Source organism: Cucumis sativus, chromosome 5, assembly GCF_000004075.3.
Source record: "Cucumis sativus cultivar 9930 chromosome 5, Cucumber_9930_V3, whole genome shotgun sequence".
Lineage (NCBI taxonomy): Eukaryota > Viridiplantae > Streptophyta > Magnoliopsida > Cucurbitales > Cucurbitaceae > Cucumis > Cucumis sativus.
The window spans coordinates 22,195,351-22,213,391 of record NC_026659.2 but is presented as its reverse complement, the minus strand read 5'-3'; the positions used below and the strand labels follow the sequence as shown (position 1 = coordinate 22,213,391).

At 30.8% G+C, this 18,041-nt stretch overlaps 3 protein-coding genes across 4 annotated transcripts; 2 read left to right on the top strand and 1 right to left on the bottom strand.

Annotated features, from left to right (window-relative positions):
• The first annotated feature begins 495 nt into the window (after window positions 1-495).
• Window positions 496-4,496, top strand: LOC101222804 (chaperone protein dnaJ C76, chloroplastic). Its single transcript, XM_004142744.3, has 7 exons — window positions 496-754; window positions 990-1,167; window positions 1,247-1,439; window positions 2,861-2,967; window positions 3,043-3,244; window positions 3,926-4,046; window positions 4,355-4,496. The coding sequence occupies exons 1-7, from the start codon at window positions 654-656 to the stop codon at window positions 4,374-4,376; spliced, it is 924 nt and encodes a 307-aa protein (XP_004142792.2). The 5' UTR covers window positions 496-653; the 3' UTR covers window positions 4,377-4,496.
• LOC101223042 (sirohydrochlorin ferrochelatase, chloroplastic) lies at window positions 4,052-6,614 on the bottom strand. The gene is made up of 6 exons (XM_031886355.1): window positions 6,445-6,614; window positions 6,149-6,357; window positions 5,980-6,041; window positions 4,955-5,065; window positions 4,783-4,875; window positions 4,052-4,427 (listed from the first exon to the last, which is right to left on the bottom strand). The coding sequence occupies exons 1-6, from the start codon at window positions 6,483-6,485 to the stop codon at window positions 4,326-4,328; spliced, it is 618 nt and encodes a 205-aa protein (XP_031742215.1). The 5' UTR covers window positions 6,486-6,614; the 3' UTR covers window positions 4,052-4,325.
• Window positions 6,615-9,037: 2,423 nt separating this feature from the next.
• On the top strand, window positions 9,038-17,243 carry LOC101222566 (glycosyltransferase BC10). 2 transcript variants are annotated; one of them, XR_004216859.1, is made up of 12 exons: window positions 9,038-9,661; window positions 9,862-9,975; window positions 10,473-10,573; window positions 10,754-10,825; window positions 11,267-11,348; window positions 11,443-11,523; window positions 11,691-11,729; window positions 11,936-12,001; window positions 12,620-12,769; window positions 13,151-13,279; window positions 13,434-13,572; window positions 16,995-17,243. XR_004216859.1 is itself a non-coding variant. In XM_004142743.3 (11 exons), the coding sequence occupies exons 1-11, from the start codon at window positions 9,422-9,424 to the stop codon at window positions 13,458-13,460; spliced, it is 1,101 nt and encodes a 366-aa protein (XP_004142791.1). In that variant the 5' UTR covers window positions 9,038-9,421; the 3' UTR covers window positions 13,461-13,781. The 2 variants fall into 2 exon arrangements, 1 of the variants encoding a protein (XP_004142791.1); XM_004142743.3 differs by lacking the exon at window positions 16,995-17,243 and having other exon boundaries at window positions 13,434-13,781.
• The last annotated feature ends 798 nt before the right edge of the window (window positions 17,244-18,041 follow it).

Below are 18,041 nucleotides of genomic sequence, written 5' to 3'. Positions count from 1 at the left end.
TTTTTTATCTTAGTTGAACCTTGACTAACCTAAAACATAGTTCAACTCATCCTTTCAAACAAAAAATAAATGTTACGTGAGTTTTAAAGAGATAAATATACCACAAATCTATTAAACATAAAATTAAAAATCCAATGGCTTATTCCATGGTCAAATAGAAAGATTAGTTATTTTTAGCGGCATTTAGGGTGAAAGATTTAGACTTCTAAATAGGTTTATTTTGATAATTTGAAAGCTCTATTTCATAATCATTTTGATTTTTGTTTTTAAAAAATTAAGCTTGTTTTATGATTGTGTATATTTTAGCCCGTTTTTTTAGATTAGAGAAGTATGTGCACATAATTTTTTAAAATTGAAAAAAAAATACTAAAACTTGTAATGGTTTTATTTCTTTGTATGATCGGAGAGTAAAACAAAAATAGAGATACTTCTAAGTTGGAAGTAAGAATAAATATATACTACAAAAGTCAGTAGAAATCAGTTTCCACAGCAAAAGCAACTCATGGGTCCTTCACAAATATCACGAATCCCAATAAATATCTAATCCACTTCACCCTCTTCCTTCCTCAACTCAACTGCCGATTAGCACCGCCAACTTTCTCCTCCCCAAAACCTCCGTAAAACAATTTGCAGATTATTCACTCTTCCAGCTCATGGCTATCTCTATTGTTCCATCTATCCATCACTCAATGCCGCCAATTGCTTCTTCTCCATCTCTTCCGCATCCTAAGGATCATAACAAGCACATCTTAAGGTAATTCTCTGCACGGAGATCCATCGTAAAGAGCTCTATATTTTGATAATCTTAATTCCTCCAGTTTTTCTGCTAAATAATACTTCTGATGGACGACTTTCGATCGGAAGGGCAGAGATGGACGGCGATTAACGAAACGAACTATTACGAACTTCTTTTAAATTTGACGAGCTTATATATAATTTTGAGCCTTCATTCCTCCAATTTTACTGCTAAATATAATACTTATGATCAGAATCTTGGTCGGAAGGAGGCAGAGATTGACGTCAATTAGATGCAGCGCAAGTGAAAGAGTAAACGAAATGAACTATTACGAGCTTCTTGGAGTTTCTGCAGATTCAAATACTCAAGAAATCAAAGAAGCATACCGAAAGTTGCAGAAGAAATTTCATCCTGATATTGCAGGCCAAGAGGTTTGCTTATTAATGTTCTTCCGGAATTGATCGCAAAACACATTGATTGCTGTTTGATGATTTTTTAAAACTTTGTTAGGGCCACGAGTATACACTGAGACTGAATGAGGCTTATGGGGTTCTGATGAGAGAGGATCGAAGGAAGCAATATGACACTTACACGGGTGGGATGAGGGTCAGATTTGGGAATTTTGGCACCGGATTAGGTTACAGTTCGTGGAATGGACCTCTGAGACCTCAGGCTTTGTTTGTCGATGGGAATGCATGCATAGGTATGTCGTATGGTTGAGCTCATCCTTCAATATTCGCTATCTAAATGAACTTGATTAGAAGTCATCTTAAGTTTAACGTTCTAAACTTTTGAAGCAACAATTTAATTCCTAAATTTTTGTTTGTACCGATTTAGTGTTTAGTTTATAAAATTTATTATATAATAATTTAGTCCTTCTAATTTAAACTTTGTTACAATTTAGTTCTTGCAGTAGAAATTAGTATCAAAGATTTGGTGAGATTATAGAATAATCAAGTTGAGAAACTCATTTCATTTAATTTTGATTAACATTGTGGATTAAATTTTTACAAATTTAAAAGTACAAAGATTAGATTGTTAAATATTAAAGTTTATGAATAAATTATGGTAAAATTGAAAGCACTCACTCCACAATGTTCGCCAACTAAATTGTTGTTTTCACCCAAGTTTAGGAACCAAATATGTGTTTTTAAGACTTTCTGTTTATTTTATTTTTTTAAGAAAAACCAATCAACTTTTAGTAAACAAAATTGCAGGGATATTTATATCTTTTAGGTTTACAACATTAAACTTTCAAAATGTATATTTAGCTCCTAAACTTTCTTTAAAATTACATCTTGGTTTTTAATTTGTTTTAACAAAATAGTGATGTAATTGTAGATGTGTACCAATATATTAATATGACTATAGCTTCAAATCACATCAATTTTAGAGAGAAGTAGTAAACAAGTGAAAGTTAGATACACAAATAATATAAGAATGACCAAAATAGTTGTTTATGGAAGTTTAAGTTCTAAAATAGATGTATAAATGTTTCTGAACCAAAATAGAACTAACACAAAAGTTCTTGTACGAAAATAAATATTTTAAAATTTTAAGACATGTTCGGAACAAGAACTTAGTTATTATAGGCCTAAGTTATTAGAGTTAAGTTATAATAGTTTGTTTTTAAAACGTAAATTATTTTAGTTTGGGTTATAATAATACGTGCTTTAACTATTATACTTTGATAGCAAATAATAGAAAAATGATAAAATTTACAAGAGTAAAAATCAAATGAGAGGTTTTGAAATAGTATATATTATAGCTAATTGAAGAGTACAAAATAATATTTGTTGTAGCAAGAGATGATTTTTATAGTTTGGATGATTATTGTGGATTAGAGTTAAACAAACATGACCAAAAGTGAAATTTGCTTCCACATTTTTACTAGTTGAGTAAGTAATTATTTGAGATTCATAAGTAGTGTGAGAAGATATATTGTAGGCGTAGCTACAAAATTTAAATTCAGCTTTAAGGAAGTTATTAACTTAGTCTTATTAGATTAAACTCATCTTGTCACATGGATAAGAAATAGTAAAGAGGATCAAACTGGCTATCCTTAATAATTGCAAACTACTACCTGATATGAACATGAGAGATCACCTGCATAATTTCTCACAGGGTGCAGGGAATGTGTACACAATGCAAGTAATACATTCACCATGGATGAGACTCTCGGCCGTGCACGAGTAAAGGTTCAGTATGGAGACAATGATAAAAAAATTCAGGTAAATGAGAGTAAATCAGTAGAGATAAAACTCAAAAGAACACCAAACAGCGTCATTTTTGTTTCATTCTTATAGGTTTCAGTAGAATCATGTCCTGTGAATTGCATATATTGGGTAGAAAAGGAGGAACTGGAAGTGTTGGAGTATTTGATGCAGCCACTGCCCAAGAAAGGATATGGCGTGTTTGGAGGTGGCTGGGAAATTCCAGCCAATGTGTTTATGGCGGCCAAGGCCTTCACCAAGCAGCTGGAACGGCAAGAACAGGACACAAAATATGGTGAGTTTTCCATTGGGTTCATTGTGTTTTCATCCAAGTATTTGATCTAATTAAAGGGTAGATTACGAATTTAATCTAAGAAAGAATTTTGAATTTAGTACCTATGGTTTAATAGCTGTCTCATAAATAGCTCCTACCCGTTAGGAGAGTTTTATTAAAACATAAGGACTAAATTCAAATTATAAATTATAAGAATCAAATTTACATTTTAACCGATAATTAAGATTCGGTTTGGTAACTATTTTGTTTCTTGTTTTTGTTTTTGAAAATTAAGTCTATAAACATTATTTTCACGATATATACTTTTCACTAATGATTAAAAGATTTAAATCCAAATTTGTAATCTTTTTATTTGATATATACTTTTCACTAATGGTTAAAAGATCTAAATCCAAATTTGTAACTACAAAAAGTAGCATCTCAATGCTTGCTTATGTTTTTAAAATTTGGCTAAGAATTTAGCCATAATATTTTAGATGCAAATCAAGGTAAGAAAATGAAAAGAAAATAAACTTAATTTTTTTTTAAAAAAAAGAAAAGTTACATAGTCAAACTATTATTTCTTCAACTAAAATTGATGATCTCTAATTGTTGTTTCAAATTAGTGATACAATTAAGTTGACAGTTTATGATATCCTATCAACTAAAACTCGATAATTATTTCACTATACATACATACAGGAGCTGAAACTGTGGGAGAAACTCCAGCTCAAGCTGAGGCTCGAGCTAATGCCACCATGAAAATACAAAGGGAGAAGTTTCATGGAGTGTGGAATTGGGTAAAGCAAGTTTTTAGTGATAGGTAGGTTCATGAAAAAGCTCTGATTTTCTATCACTAATCTCGAACTGTTCTCAAAATCATTTTTGGGAACTAATATTATTGTGCATATTGTTGTAGACCGTAGTCATATGTGAAGATATAATATACAAAAACAACCAAAGAGCTCAAATTTTACAAAGTATTGATACAAAACAAGATAAATAGATTCTCAAGCCTTCAACTGCCAAGCCATTGAATGGTATTCAAATGAAAGTCGTCGAAAAACCGAGCGATTTCATCCCAAGTCTCTACTTTCATACACTAATTAAATCTACATTTGCCTGTGCCAGCACAAACTTCACATTCGTCTGACACTCCAGCAGCATGGCTTAAGCAGTAATTTATTCTATCGTTCACAACATCCTGCCAACAGAACCATCTCATAGTTCAATACTAAAAAAATAGTCATTTTCTTTTATCATACGCAACATGATTTCAATTTTACAGATATATCAACAGATATTTTGATTAAATATTGATATCGAATGACTTATAAAATTTATTTAGATTAACAATCAAATTGTTTTCCTTGTGGATATTGTTATTAACGTTTCTATTCATATTAGATTAAACAATGACAACATTTCTTTTTGTTTTATAAGCATTTATTAATGACGTATATTTAATATTGATGTCAAACCTTTGATTTCATGTCAATGGATATTTTCATCCTTTTTCTATTAGATACTAGAAAAAAATATGCTTTAGAAATACTTACCACAAGTTGTTCGTGAAGACCGAGAGGTGCAGTTATTATATACGATATTCCTGGGTGATCCTTTGCTGCTTCAGCTGTTAAGGAAGGAATATCCTGCAAAGTTTCACGTATTGCTCTCATCAATCCACCAGTTCATTTCATCAAATCAAGTGTCCTACAGTGAGTTACATACCTGTTGCCAATGTCGACCGGGGAAAAGAAAGAACGGGCTGACGATGATACGTTTGGCCCCTTGTTCAACACACAATGTGAATGAGTCTTTAATGGATGGTTCGGCCAGCTCCTACGTTGTTTCAGAAAAAAAGTAATGAAACTAAGTACATTGGACATGGCTGTGACTTGTTACTCTATCATGTGTTGAATGCAACAAAAAGAGAGAGAAATAAAAGACAAAGAAACTACTGGCAGTACGATGAGATAGAATAGTTCCAAATCAGTATTCATTTTGAATGGTATCGGTATTTATTTTGATTTTCTATTCACTATGCTGTATTTCAGAGTGTAGAAAAAAAAAATCCACAAAACTGTACATTTATTCAAAAATCAAAAGATTCAATCTTGATGTTGAATAATTATTATAGTTTTGTTCATCATGGTTTACTTTTAGTCTTTATTGATCGATCAAATGTTAATAACTTAACACATAGTTTAATTGGTTTACACATATGCCATGAACAAAACAAAAAAAAAAGTGGTTAGCACCACCATTATGGAACCAAACAAAAGGTTTAAAATGTTAGTTTGGTCCTTATACTTGGTACATTTTGGTAGTTATATTTTCAAAATGTTTATTTCTGTTCCAAAATATACATTGAAGTATAGGAACCAGAATGAACTAAATCCATAATTGAGGGACCAAAATACTTATAAATGAACTAAATCCATAATTGAGGGACCAAAATACTTTTAAGGAAATGTTTGGAGAGCTAGAATGCAACCAGAATTGAGAAGCATTGAGATGCGAAATGGAACCGTGATTGAAAACTCCATAAAGGACATAAGTTTGGTATTACAAATCCACCAGAAATGCTTAATCCAAACATGGGTTTTGGACCTATTACATTACAAACTCATTTCATTACACTCCTAACTAAAATGCAGCATTGATTTCCAAAAACCAACTACCAAAATAAATAATGTTGCTTCAAGAATGAAAGTAATAGTTTTGTGCATAAGAAACAGTTGAAAAGAACATACCATGTGAGCAGGCTCCACAATGGGGTAACCAGTTTTATCCTTAAACATAGCAACGAACTCATCTGAATTTTTTTTTTTTTTTAAGAAAAAAATATCACCACAAGAGAATTATCCAACGAATAACTTCAAAACTTCACCCAAAATTCCAAATTCTAAAACCCTAACTTACTCAGCATGAGATTAGATTCCCGGCGACGGGAGCCGTGGTCGACGATAATCACAGCATCTCCGGCACCAATCCGATTAGAGCTTCCATTATCAATACTCATGCGGAACCGCGAGGTGAAATTTCTGAATTTAGAAAGGCGTCCAACAGGAATTGAAGATCTCTGAGACGCGCAGATTGAGAATAGTCTTCTAGTTTCCACTGGTGAAGAACTTCAATGGCAAAATGGACGGCCATTAGAGAGGAAAAAAATCAAGAAAAAATAGAAAAGAAAACAAGGGTTTAGGAGATATTGAAACCTCTTGGGTGAAATTTGAGGAGTGATGGAAAACGAAGACATGGGTCCTGATCCTTTGCCAGAGAAAGAGGCAGCCCTTGAACCTGATACTTAAAAAACGACGTCGTTGGTAAAAATTCAATTGCATCATTGGCCTAAATGAAAAAAAGAAACAATAAATAAAAAGATCATTATTGTAAGTGTTTGACACAGAAATATAAACAACACACAATGAGTAGTTGGGGGTTTGCTTGGATTTTAAAATACTACTAACCCTTTATCAAAATTGCACATTATCAAAATATTATCATTATAACTTTAAAAAGAGTGTCTTCCAAGGATTCCATAACTCAAATTTGGACCAAACTTTTTGGTTCCTTCCCCGTTTCCAACCTCATTCCCATTCAAATGACATCTCCCACTTCTTTTTGGCTTTCCATCCCTTTCTTTTCATTTCTACTCTTCTCTCTCGTTACCAATTCATTTCTCATTCAATCCAACTACTCTGTTTATTATATAATATCAAATCATTCTAAATACAGTCATTAATCTTTCTAAAGTATTAACAAATATTAAACAATCCAAACAAATCTGTAGATATAATATAATTTCAAGACTGATTTTATTAGTTATAGAGATTAATAAAAGTCTATAATCAATAAAGACTAATAAATTTTATCGGTATATATTAATACTAAAAACTTATCAGTTATAGAAATTTATACAAGTCTATTATTAATAGAGATCAGTAGAAGTCTATAGATATCTATCAATGATAGAAATTTAATAGAAATCTATCTATGAAAGAGGTTGATAAAATTTTATCAATCTCTATCAGTAATAGAAATTAGTACAAGTTTATAACTGATAAAAAATAATAGAAATCGATTTATCAGTGTTTATCGTCATTGATAGAAGTTTATTAGTGGTATAAGCGAATAGAAGTTAGGAAAAATCTTTCCAGCCAACTATGATCTACAACCCGGCACCACAAACCTTGACTTCCAACAACTACCACCAATCAGAAAATTAAGAGTTGGACGAGTCGTCCATTTAACAAACAAGGGGAATGTTGACTGTGCTCATTGTACTGTGCTCGGGTGCATATATGGCCGGCCAAATGGGGTGTTCACTAGTTAGGTTGCAAGTTCATAATTCTTCATTTCATGCCTGATTTTATTGAGAAGAATAATTGGACGACTTCGTGGTTTTGGAATTCATTCATTGTGATCATCAAAAGGAGAAAAAGCAGAAGAAGAAGAAGAAGGCTAATCGTTTTGTACTCATGAGGATGAAAGCCGAAGATAACAATTAAACTGTGACCCATACCCATAAGAAAAGTATTTATTACATTGAAGAGGCCGGTGTGCCTAAGCTATATGATTTAATATCCTTTAACATTTAAACTATAGTTTTGGTTTAGGATCTTCAGGAGGCCACCAGGTTCTATTCTAATTATATTTTAGTTTTCAATCTTTCTATTTAATCTATAGGCACTTTAATACATAATTATCTTAATAAATATTCATTTTAAAATGTCTAATTAATTAATACATCTTATTAATTATTAATTAACTCACTTTAAGTTTTATTCTAAAACTTCAACCATCTCATCTCACTTTAAATTAGTTAGCAAACATTAATAAATGATTGAAAATGAAAATTCAAAACTAGAAGAGTAAAAATATACCATTTTAAAGTCTATAAATAAATAGAAATTAAAATTAAAATTAATTATTAGAAAAGAAATTAATTCAATTATTTCAAGGGTTTGTTTGAATTTACTTTTAAAAAATGTATTTTTATTTAAAATCTTATTTATTTATAAAAATTCTTTTAAATGTTGTTCCAACTGTATGATAAACATTTTAATTTTTTTTAAAATAACATATTTTTTAAATTAATATATTTTAAATATACCATAAATTAATTAATAGACATTAACAACTATTGAATATTTAGTAAAAAGAAATCAAATTGAAAAGTATAAATTTGATAGACCATCAACCAAACTAAACAAAATTAAACCATAATTGTAATGGATGGTCATTTGAGGAATAATAATCAAGGATATAACAATATTTAAAAAAAATTACAAATATAACAAAACTATCGTTGATAGACTCGTATGATCTATGAGTGATAGACCAATATTTACAACATAGTCTATTGGTGATAGACTTGTATCACTCTAAAATTTGACAAATTTTGCTATTTTGCAAAAATTTTAAAATGTTATTATATATTTAATTATTTTAAATCTAATTGCTAAATTTGAAACTATTTCCAATAAAAAAAGTAAAATGTATAATATTAGGAACGAATAAACTAAAATCAATTGTGTTTTTCATTTATTTTAGTACATTTATTTTAGTACAACAAAGTAATAGAATCAAACTTAAGACGGAGTTGAAATCAATACCTTTTAGTTAACGTGACTTTGACTTGTATTTTTATCTTTAACCCTTCATTAGATTTAAGATGTAATGTTTATAGTTTAAGCATGTGAAGTTTCATCAATAAAGGAAGAAAAATAGAATAAAGAAGCGAAATGAAATGTCCAACTTTGCACGCAAAGATGATCACTATATATATATAATATAAACACCATTATACCAAACTAATTTTAGTGAAACTGTCTGAACAAACCAAGTACCAAAAACTGAACTTTACTCACTCCAACTCCCTCTCTCTCTCTCTCCACTCGCCGGCGGTGAAAATTCATCCTTCACGAGCTTCGTCGTTCTTCACAAGCTTCTCGATCTCTGTTGTTCTCTTTTCAACGAAATTTCCCGTTTCAATTTCCTTACAATTTTCAACTTAATTTGAGTTTTCGTTGCTTGAACGATCCAAAAAAAATACTTCTCCCAGCCGACGGATCGTGCTGGGTTTATATGGGCGAAACGATGATACGCATCACGATGAGGTTGTGGATGTTCTGTTTTTCTTCTTCTGATTGAAATGGTGGAGAAATTTGTGTGAACAGGAGAGGAAGCCTAATGAAGCAGAAGGTTGCACAGCGGAAGGCTCTCTTCAAATGGAGGAGGAAGCTTGCTTTTGTTCTATTGTTTGTATTTTGCTTCGGGAGCTTAGTTATGATGCAGTCTCGGTATGGTCGGGTTATGATGCTGGCGTCCTTGCATTTGCATCCTCAATCGGCTCATGGACCGAAAGTCGCATTTCTGTTCATAGCTCGGAACCGGCTTCCATTGGACATAGTGTGGGATGTGTTTTTTCAGGTAATGTTTTCAATGTTGTGCTCAGTTGTCAATACTTCTAGCTATGGATGCTTATTCGCCATTTTTGTCAATGATTACTTGGCATTTGATCGGATTTAGTGTTCTATCGTTATTTCAAAGTTTTCGAGCAGTTAGGAAGGTTTTCCTAATTTCTTTATTTCCTATCGAATTCAGTGTACATTTTTTTTTTTTTTTTGCAGGAAGGGGAGAATAAGTTTTCGATCTTTGTTCACTCGAGGCCAGGATTTTTATTTAACAAGGCGACTACAAGATCGACCTATTTTTTGAATCGTCAAGTTAATGATAGCATACAGGTAACAATTCTTATAATGGAATACGAAATTTAAACTGTCCGCAAATTGTGATAGTATGGTAAAGTAATTGAAGTACGAGTTTTAATTTAGCGGCCAACATATATATGTACGATTCCTCAGTGTACTTGTTATTTGTTAATGCCTTTTGGCTCTTACCAAAGATTGCTACAAGATCATCAAATGAATTTCATCATAAAAAGCAACAGTTGATCATTTGTTTAGAAACTGTACATCAAGAAATCTACACAACTGTAGGCCTCTATCTCAGCGCGTTTTTCTTTCCTTGAGTATGGTTTTACAGCGCTTTATATTTATGTATGCACAAATAAAAATGTTTATAGGGTTAGTGAGCTTCCTTGGTCTTCTCTTTCGAGTCTTTGTAAATTTGTTACATCAAGGAGGATAGGGAGATCTCATTTAGTCATTTGTGTTACATCACTGCAAAGTTCATTTACGTGTTGTATATTTGTCTTGCAATGTTGTCTATTGTATACCAGGTAGACTGGGGTGAGGCAAGCATGATTGAAGCAGAACGTATCTTGCTTAGACATGCACTTACTGATTCTTCAAATCAACGATTTGTTTTTCTTTCTGATAGGTGAGCCTTAATGTGAATAGCCTTTGTAACCAACTATGTGGTCCTTAATTTGTGCTTCAATTCATAAAAGTTGTTAAGAACATTTAGTCATGTTTGTATAAGATATTTGTTTCCTTAAATTGTTTGAAGGATGAGATTAGTCAAGCCTTACAATGTTTCAGTTAATTGATCTTTTCTCAGCTGCGTACCATTATACAACTTCAGCTACACATATGACTATGTCATGTCAACTTCAACTAGTTTTGTGGACAGGTAAACATACTAATTTATACATACATTGTAGCTCTATTTCTTCAAAAGCGATTTTTCTTGATTGAGCTTTTCTTCCCCTCATCTAGCAATAACTGAAATACAAACAACATTCTTGTAAATACATCTCTATACAACTAGAATTAAACTGGTACTAAATCCAATAGCCATACTTCTCCAAGTGATTTAAACGCTGGAAGGCATCTTGAGAGTTTCAAAGTATTATTTTCAACTGAACATTGAAATTTCTTGAACTATAATTATGTTGTGATTTATCGTAGATACAGGCAGATTATAAAGAAGCTAATCTACTAGTTTTCTGTATTTACAACCATTCACATCTTAATATGTTCCAGCTTATGGGATTTAAAGATATCATGCATGTTATCGAAGTTGTATAACTTCTGGTGGTAAGTATCTTTAACAATTTAGTGATTGAACCAGTTTTGCTGACACAAAAGAAGGGCGGTATAATCCGAAAATGGATCCAGTAATCCCTGTTCAAAACTGGAGGAAAGGATCTCAGGTACTCACTATATCTGGTAACCCAATTAAATCGCATATTCTTTTTCTATGTAATTTTTTGTAGACTACTCATGGCATTCATTACTCTCTTGCAGTGGGTTGTATTGACAAGAAAGCATGCGAAGGTTGTTGTGAAGGACATTACAGTCTTTCCTATGTTTCAACAGCATTGCAAGGCAAGTCATCTTATTGAATTTGTGTCGTCCATTTATATGGATCCCATGTTTTCTTCTTGGGTCACTTATTTTTCTTCTACTTGTAAACATTCCAATATCCTTTTGATTTCCAGTTTAGGATGAGTATTAACCATTCAACTGACGCTTTATGTTTTATGGTTATGCAGAGGAAGTCACTACCAGAGTTTTGGCGGGATCGTCCATTTGTGAGAATTCTCAATCATAAGCTGTTTCTTCTTATCATTTCACAAAATGCAATTGAGCCTCATATTAACAATATAATCATAGCATGTATTATAAAAAATTATGTTTAATACAAAGGAACTATTATTAATTTAAATTGCAATGCTTGTTTATTCAGAATTAATTTTCAGAGATGATGAACTTATGTTTTAAAACTATTGTTCTGCAGCCTAATGATCCATCCAAGGAACACAATTGCATACCTGATGAACATTATGTTCAGACTTTATTGGCTGTAAGATTTTCAACCATTTCAATATATTACGCTATTTCTATTTCAAAAAACTTGGCCTGATCATCTAAACAGTAATATAACATTGAACATTCTAACCTCTAAGCATGCTGCTACCCTTTGGTTTACTCTTGCATGCAGTCTCTTCCCAAAAGCTGGGCTTTAGTCAGTCCTGATTTATGACAATCCAATATTAGTTTTTATGCATCTTATTCATGCAATATTAATAATTGAGCTGATATGGAAACTTGGACCACGTCCATTTGTTTGCTAATAAGCTGTGAAATTTCAGCTTTGTATTAAAGTTTATTTACGTGGTAATTATCTGATAATGTGGAGTTATCTTATAAAGTGTTTGAATTTCCTTGGTTTTTCTTACGTGTGTTTCTCAACTTTAATTAATGTTATGATTTGAAGTTTTTAATTGTTGACCCAGAAGTATGACTTTCTAGAAAACAAAGAAAAAAAACTATCCATTGGGAACTTTCCTGAACAACAATTGCCTATGCAGTCAAAATTTTTCGTGATTTACGTACCAGTCAAAGTCATTTACTTTTCATGATTCAGCAAGGAGGCGAATATATTTGTATATTTACTAATAATTTATTTTTTACGATCCAGCAAGAAGGACTTGAAGAAGAGCTCACCCGAAGATCACTGACATATTCAGCATGGGATCTCTCATACTCCAAAGACCATGAACGCCGTAACTGGCATCCTGTAACATACAAATTTTCAGATGCTACGCTTGATCTAATACAATCTATAAAGGTACTTAAAATTAGTTCATAAAACGTGTTAATGTTGTGGCTTCATTCATTTTGCATCTCCCCAAGTAAAGTGGAACTTTCAATTATTGCATCTAACAATCATTTTCCTCATTTTCTGTCAATAATTGAACTACTAGCTCAAGGTTTTAAGTATCTAAGAACCTTCAACTTGCATTTATCGACTCCTATTCACTCCATTTCCTTACCTTCCTCAATAATACATTAATAAGGATGCGATTATTTATTTCCCCTTAGTACAAATGATTTTGTCTGCCAACAATTTAGTATAATTATCCCAAAGCCAATTGATAGCCAATAATAAGGTCATCTTTTCAGTTGATGTTTTGAGTGGTTCATGATGGAGAACATCTGTCTTCTGCAGGGTATTGATAATATATATTACGAAACTGAATATCGACGAGAATGGTGTACTAGTAAGGGAAAACCATCCAGATGTTTTCTTTTCGCTAGGAAGTTCACCCGTCCAGCTGCCCTCCGCCTTCTTAATATGGTCAGTTTTATGTCTTCATTTTTCACAAATTTCCATGGAACTAAAATGCTTGAAGAACCATTTTGACAACCCATACGCTTATCTCTTTTTCCTTTGCTTGCTTCCAATCCTTCTAATAATAAGCAAAGCCTCTTCATTTTCTATATTTTGACAGTCTTTGCTCGGAGTGAAGCCTCATTAATATTTGTAAAGGCATCGATATCTCGGTCGAGGAACACACTACAAGCATACAAAAAAATTACAAACTCAGGCCCGGTGTTAGCAGTTGCACGGAATAATTTCTCGATATAGAGGTGTGTATTTACTATTACCACGTTGTATATTGTCAATTTTTTTTCTATACATAAAATAAATGAGTGATAGAGGATTGTTTTAATTCACTTGGTTGTGCATTATGAAGCTAACGTCTAGAGAACTAATATCACTAGGAGTTTAGGATGACCCTACTGATCTATGAACATTAGGAGCTTGAAATTATAATGTGATACATAGTTTTATTACATATCAAATGTCTATTGAATAATCTCATACTATAGTTTAGTGTCACGCCTAAATAAATGATAAAGCTATTTATGATATGTTTGGAAGTGATTTTGAAATCGTTAAAATCAATTTTATCATTTTCAAAATCACTCCAAACATACTTTTATTTATTTAAAATCAATTAATGTGTGTTTTAAAGTAATTTTAAACGTGATAAGGATTTTAATCATTTGTGAACTACTCTCAAACATGCACTTTCTTGTTCCAAACTTAAATTGTACTTGTTCAATCAAGATTGTGAAGACATTCTCAATTCTCGCAACATCAAGCCTTTGTTAAACTATCGGGACCATTGTTAGACCAATAAAGTCCCTTTTTTATGATGAAAAACATAATGAAGATTCTGTTCAAGATTTATGTATTAAATGGTTATTGAGTTGCGATAATGTTTGTTGGAAAAAGACCTCTCAACAATAAAAATGGCACAGTTCACACCTAACCAAAGTCTATTTCCTTTGATAAGAGTTTGTGTGTGGAAGAGACTAAACCCACATGAATTAATGCCATTCACAATCGAATTTCAACAAGAAACTGAATAATTAAAATGTACAAAATTAAGGGTTTCTTTAGACCATCAAATCTTTATTATTTAAACTCTTTTTGTGTTTTAAATGCACTTTAAAAACTATTTTTAGTCGTTATCAAACAATTAATTTATTTTGGAGAGTATTAAATTATTTATTTTTAAAGTACAAATATATAGAGTGTATAATTAAATGGAGTTTAATTATAGATGTATTTGCCCTTTATATGGAACAAGATTACCGTGTTATTATTCTCTTTTTACTTTGGTAAATTTGTCTATTTGTTTAAAACAAGATTTCTTTGTTATTAAGTCTTCTCCGACATCCAGTGTTAAAACATCTTCTAGCAGCCAAGCTGAAATCAATATGGGCTTAAATTATGGGCCGAATAGATAGAAAGCCCATTATTTAGCTAACATAATTCCTTTTTGGGTAAAAAATTAAGTATTTTCGTGTTTGGAGTAACAATTAGGTTACTGAACTTTTAACTTGTAATGATTTAATATCTGTAGTTTCAATTTTGTAACCATCTCGTTCATGAATCTTAGTATGTAACAATTTAGTCCTTTTTACTTTTTTAATTCTGTAACAATTTACTTCGTGAACTTTAATATTTTACAATTTAGTTTTTCTACCCTTCAATTTGTAATAATTTAGTCTCTTGCATAAAAAAGTCATCAAAATTAGATGTCAATTTTATTACTTGTATGATGAAAAGTTATATAAAAACAAATAGAACATTTGACAAAACATTTAAACTTCATAGAAAAATCAAGTCTAAACATTGGTTGTCAATTTTTTCTATTTTTGAAAAATCCTTATTTCAAAACTATTAGTATCTATAATTAACATCATCTAAAATTTTGTAAATATTTTCAATAGTTTTGCTATGTATGATAGTTTTCTCCAAAGAAACCGAGTTTCTAACGACTCAATTTCTTTTTTTTTTTTGTTGGAAAAAAAGAATTTTCAACTAAATTTTTGCTATTGATTTTAAAGAGTTGAAGACTAATTAAGAATCTAATTAAACTACTAAGTTGATGTGGCACATTTTCTTTTTAAAAAAATGATTAGAAATATATATATATATAGAGAGAGAGAGAGAACAAAATCCTAAGAAAATAATTTTATGCCTTTCACTTTTTACATGTAAAGGCTTTACTTACAAGAAGGAATTAGATACCCCAATGAAATTAAATTTACCTAAAAAAAAGAAAAGAAACTCATAGAAAAAGCCTAATCTCTCTCTCAAATCAAACATTTGAGAAAAAGAAAAAGAAAGTAAATAAAGAGGAGGTTGGAATAAAGAACCAAACATTGCTACAAAAGCAAGATTCTTTCCAAACACACACCCCTTCTTTTTACACTTCAACTACAATAATTTTAAAAAATATATACTTTAAAATGAAAAATGAAAAAAAAAATATATTACAAAAGAAAAATGTGGTTGACTGGTCTTTCTTTTTGTTGTTTGGAGCTTATGTGTGATTATCCACTTCTCTCTCTCTCATTTCCAAAAGTTTTCATCAATCTCTCTCTCTCTCTCTCTCTCTCTCTCTCTCTCTCTCATATAAAAAGGCTTCTCCATATCATTGCTTTTTTTTTTTTTTTACTTTCATAAATTATTTATAATTATCCTTATCAATTTTTGCATATAGATTAGTGTCTTAAATTATTACTATAATCTATAGTGGTTGGTGGCCCAAATTTTGCAATTCTTTTTCACTTTAACATTGTACCCAACAAAATTTAAAACTACATACAACTTAGAATCGTTAAACTTCAAAAACGTTTAATAAATTTTTTACTTCCGTGTTTAAGAGATTTCTAATATATTCAAGGTTTATTATTGTTATTTTAGTGTAACATTTATGAGTATGTTAGAGTATGACGCGTATGATATAATGCAACAACTCCAAATTTATTATTATTTGATTTCTCATTATTTCCTTTTCGAGTGGTCTATGTAGAAGCCTATACTTTATTAAATAAATATGAGATGTTAGGGCTTACATTTTGTTCCTAAAACTTGTAACATTGTTGTTGCCTAAATTTGCTCCTTCTAGCTCGGATCTTGATTTGCCAGTGCCACAATGGCTTTCTCTGTATATTGAGACTGATTAGGACCTTTTTGATATGTGTTGTTTTGATTTATAAGACATTTCTTCTAAAAGGAGATGATGATCGAATCTTCTACCACTAGGATGGAAGGTCATACAAATTACAATATTGATTTCAACTCATTTTAGCAACATTTATTAAAGATGATGAATCATGTCTAATATAACTTTAGCATATTAATTTTCTATATTATATTTGTTATTTAAAAATATTCGAACAATGTCAATGACCTATTAATAACACAAAATTATAAATTTAAAGATCTATTAGATACGCTGAATTAAAAACACACTAGTCACTTGTACAAAATATTTAAAGTTCAAATATTAAAATTGTAACCTAACTTGAAATATGTCATAATTAACCTATTCAAACATTACATATTATCCTTTATATTTTCAAAATGGTAATAATATCGTCATTTACTCTACACGTAACTTGTAATTACGTTTTTAATTTCACTCGAAATTACTTTACGATAAGATTAAAGGGTCAAATCATTATATGTTAGAGATTTTTTTTTGTAGGATTTACAAAGAAGTTACTTTAGGAAGATGGAAAATTATTGGCATTGATCCCAATGAAGACGGAATGACGATGTGGGAATTTGAGAGAGTGGTTTATAATGTCTTCAAAGAGGTAAATTCTGTACGGACATATTATTCTTTTTTTCTTTACTTTTTTCATTTTAGGTTCATCTTTATAAATGAGAAGCTATGTGCTAATAAATAATAATAATGCCCCAATAATAATATAATATATACTTTTTCTCATCATCCCATGTGATTCCATCCATCCTATACATTTATATTGAGAGTAATATTAGATGTTCGTTTTGTGTTTTGAATTTTAACTTTTCTACTTTTAAATGTTTTTGACTTTAGCTTTTTAACCGTTTTCCAATGATTTGAAATTTCTTACTCACACTTGCAGCATGATTTTAGTTGGAAAAAAATGATTGAATGAATTACGACACATTCATCATCAAAGTGATTACAACTAGCAATACACATACGTGACATTATTTACAAGAAGAAAGAAAGTAAGTATTGTTAGACGACATTACTAAAATGAGTTTGTATAGACCTTGAATTAAAATACGTTTGAAAAATTAAATTCTATCCCAGTTCTCTACGTGTGGAAAACCATCAATCTAAAAAAAAATCATGACTTACAAAGGAGATAAATCCACTAATTGAATTTTTATACTATTCAATCTCATCCATCCTATAATTAACTTAATTAAACTTTTTCAATGTGTGACAATATACAACTGGTTCCCCATTGGAAGCGTAAAAAACAAAATATATTTGTCTTTTTTATCTCAAAATATTGGCTAAGAAATGAGAGGGTATAATGATTAATGTGTAAGGCAACAATCTGAAAAAGGTGGTGTGTCCAAATTCCAAAAGTCATGGTTGCACTCAATCGGACATGACTAATTCCAATCTTTGAACCTTTCTTTTTTGCAAACAACAACTTAGTAATGTGGTGCACCATTCACCAACTGCCTCAAGATGTGACTTCACAACAATAATACTCCGATCCCTCCATCATTCTCAATTTTGAATCTA

What these genes read in the sequence shown, in the direction of transcription:
- LOC101223042 (XM_031886355.1), bottom strand. Translation starts at nt 6,485, where the DNA reads ATGTCTTCGTTTTCCATCACTCCTCAAATTTCACCCAAGAG. An exon ending in GGAATCTAATCTCATGCTGA is followed by an intron (nt 6,042 to 6,148) that starts GTAAGTTAGGGT and finishes AAAAAAATTCAG; the next exon opens with ATGAGTTCGTTGCTATGTTT. An exon ending in GTCTTCACGAACAACTTGTG is followed by an intron (nt 4,428 to 4,782) that starts GTAAGTATTTCT and finishes TTCTGTTGGCAG; the next exon opens with GATGTTGTGAACGATAGAAT.
- LOC101222804 (XM_004142744.3), top strand. Translation starts at nt 654, where the DNA reads ATGGCTATCTCTATTGTTCCATCTATCCATCACTCAATGCCGCCAATT. An exon ending in CATAACAAGCACATCTTAAG is followed by an intron (nt 755 to 989) that starts GTAATTCTCTGC and finishes ACTTATGATCAG; the next exon opens with AATCTTGGTCGGAAGGAGGC. An exon ending in CTGATATTGCAGGCCAAGAG is followed by an intron (nt 1,168 to 1,246) that starts GTTTGCTTATTA and finishes AAACTTTGTTAG; the next exon opens with GGCCACGAGTATACACTGAG.
- LOC101222566 (XM_004142743.3), top strand. Translation starts at nt 9,422, where the DNA reads ATGAAGCAGAAGGTTGCACAGCGGAAGGCTCTCTTCAAATGGAGGAGG. An exon ending in AAGTTAATGATAGCATACAG is followed by an intron (nt 9,976 to 10,472) that starts GTAACAATTCTT and finishes ATTGTATACCAG; the next exon opens with GTAGACTGGGGTGAGGCAAG. An exon ending in ATCTAATACAATCTATAAAG is followed by an intron (nt 12,770 to 13,150) that starts GTACTTAAAATT and finishes TGTCTTCTGCAG; the next exon opens with GGTATTGATAATATATATTA.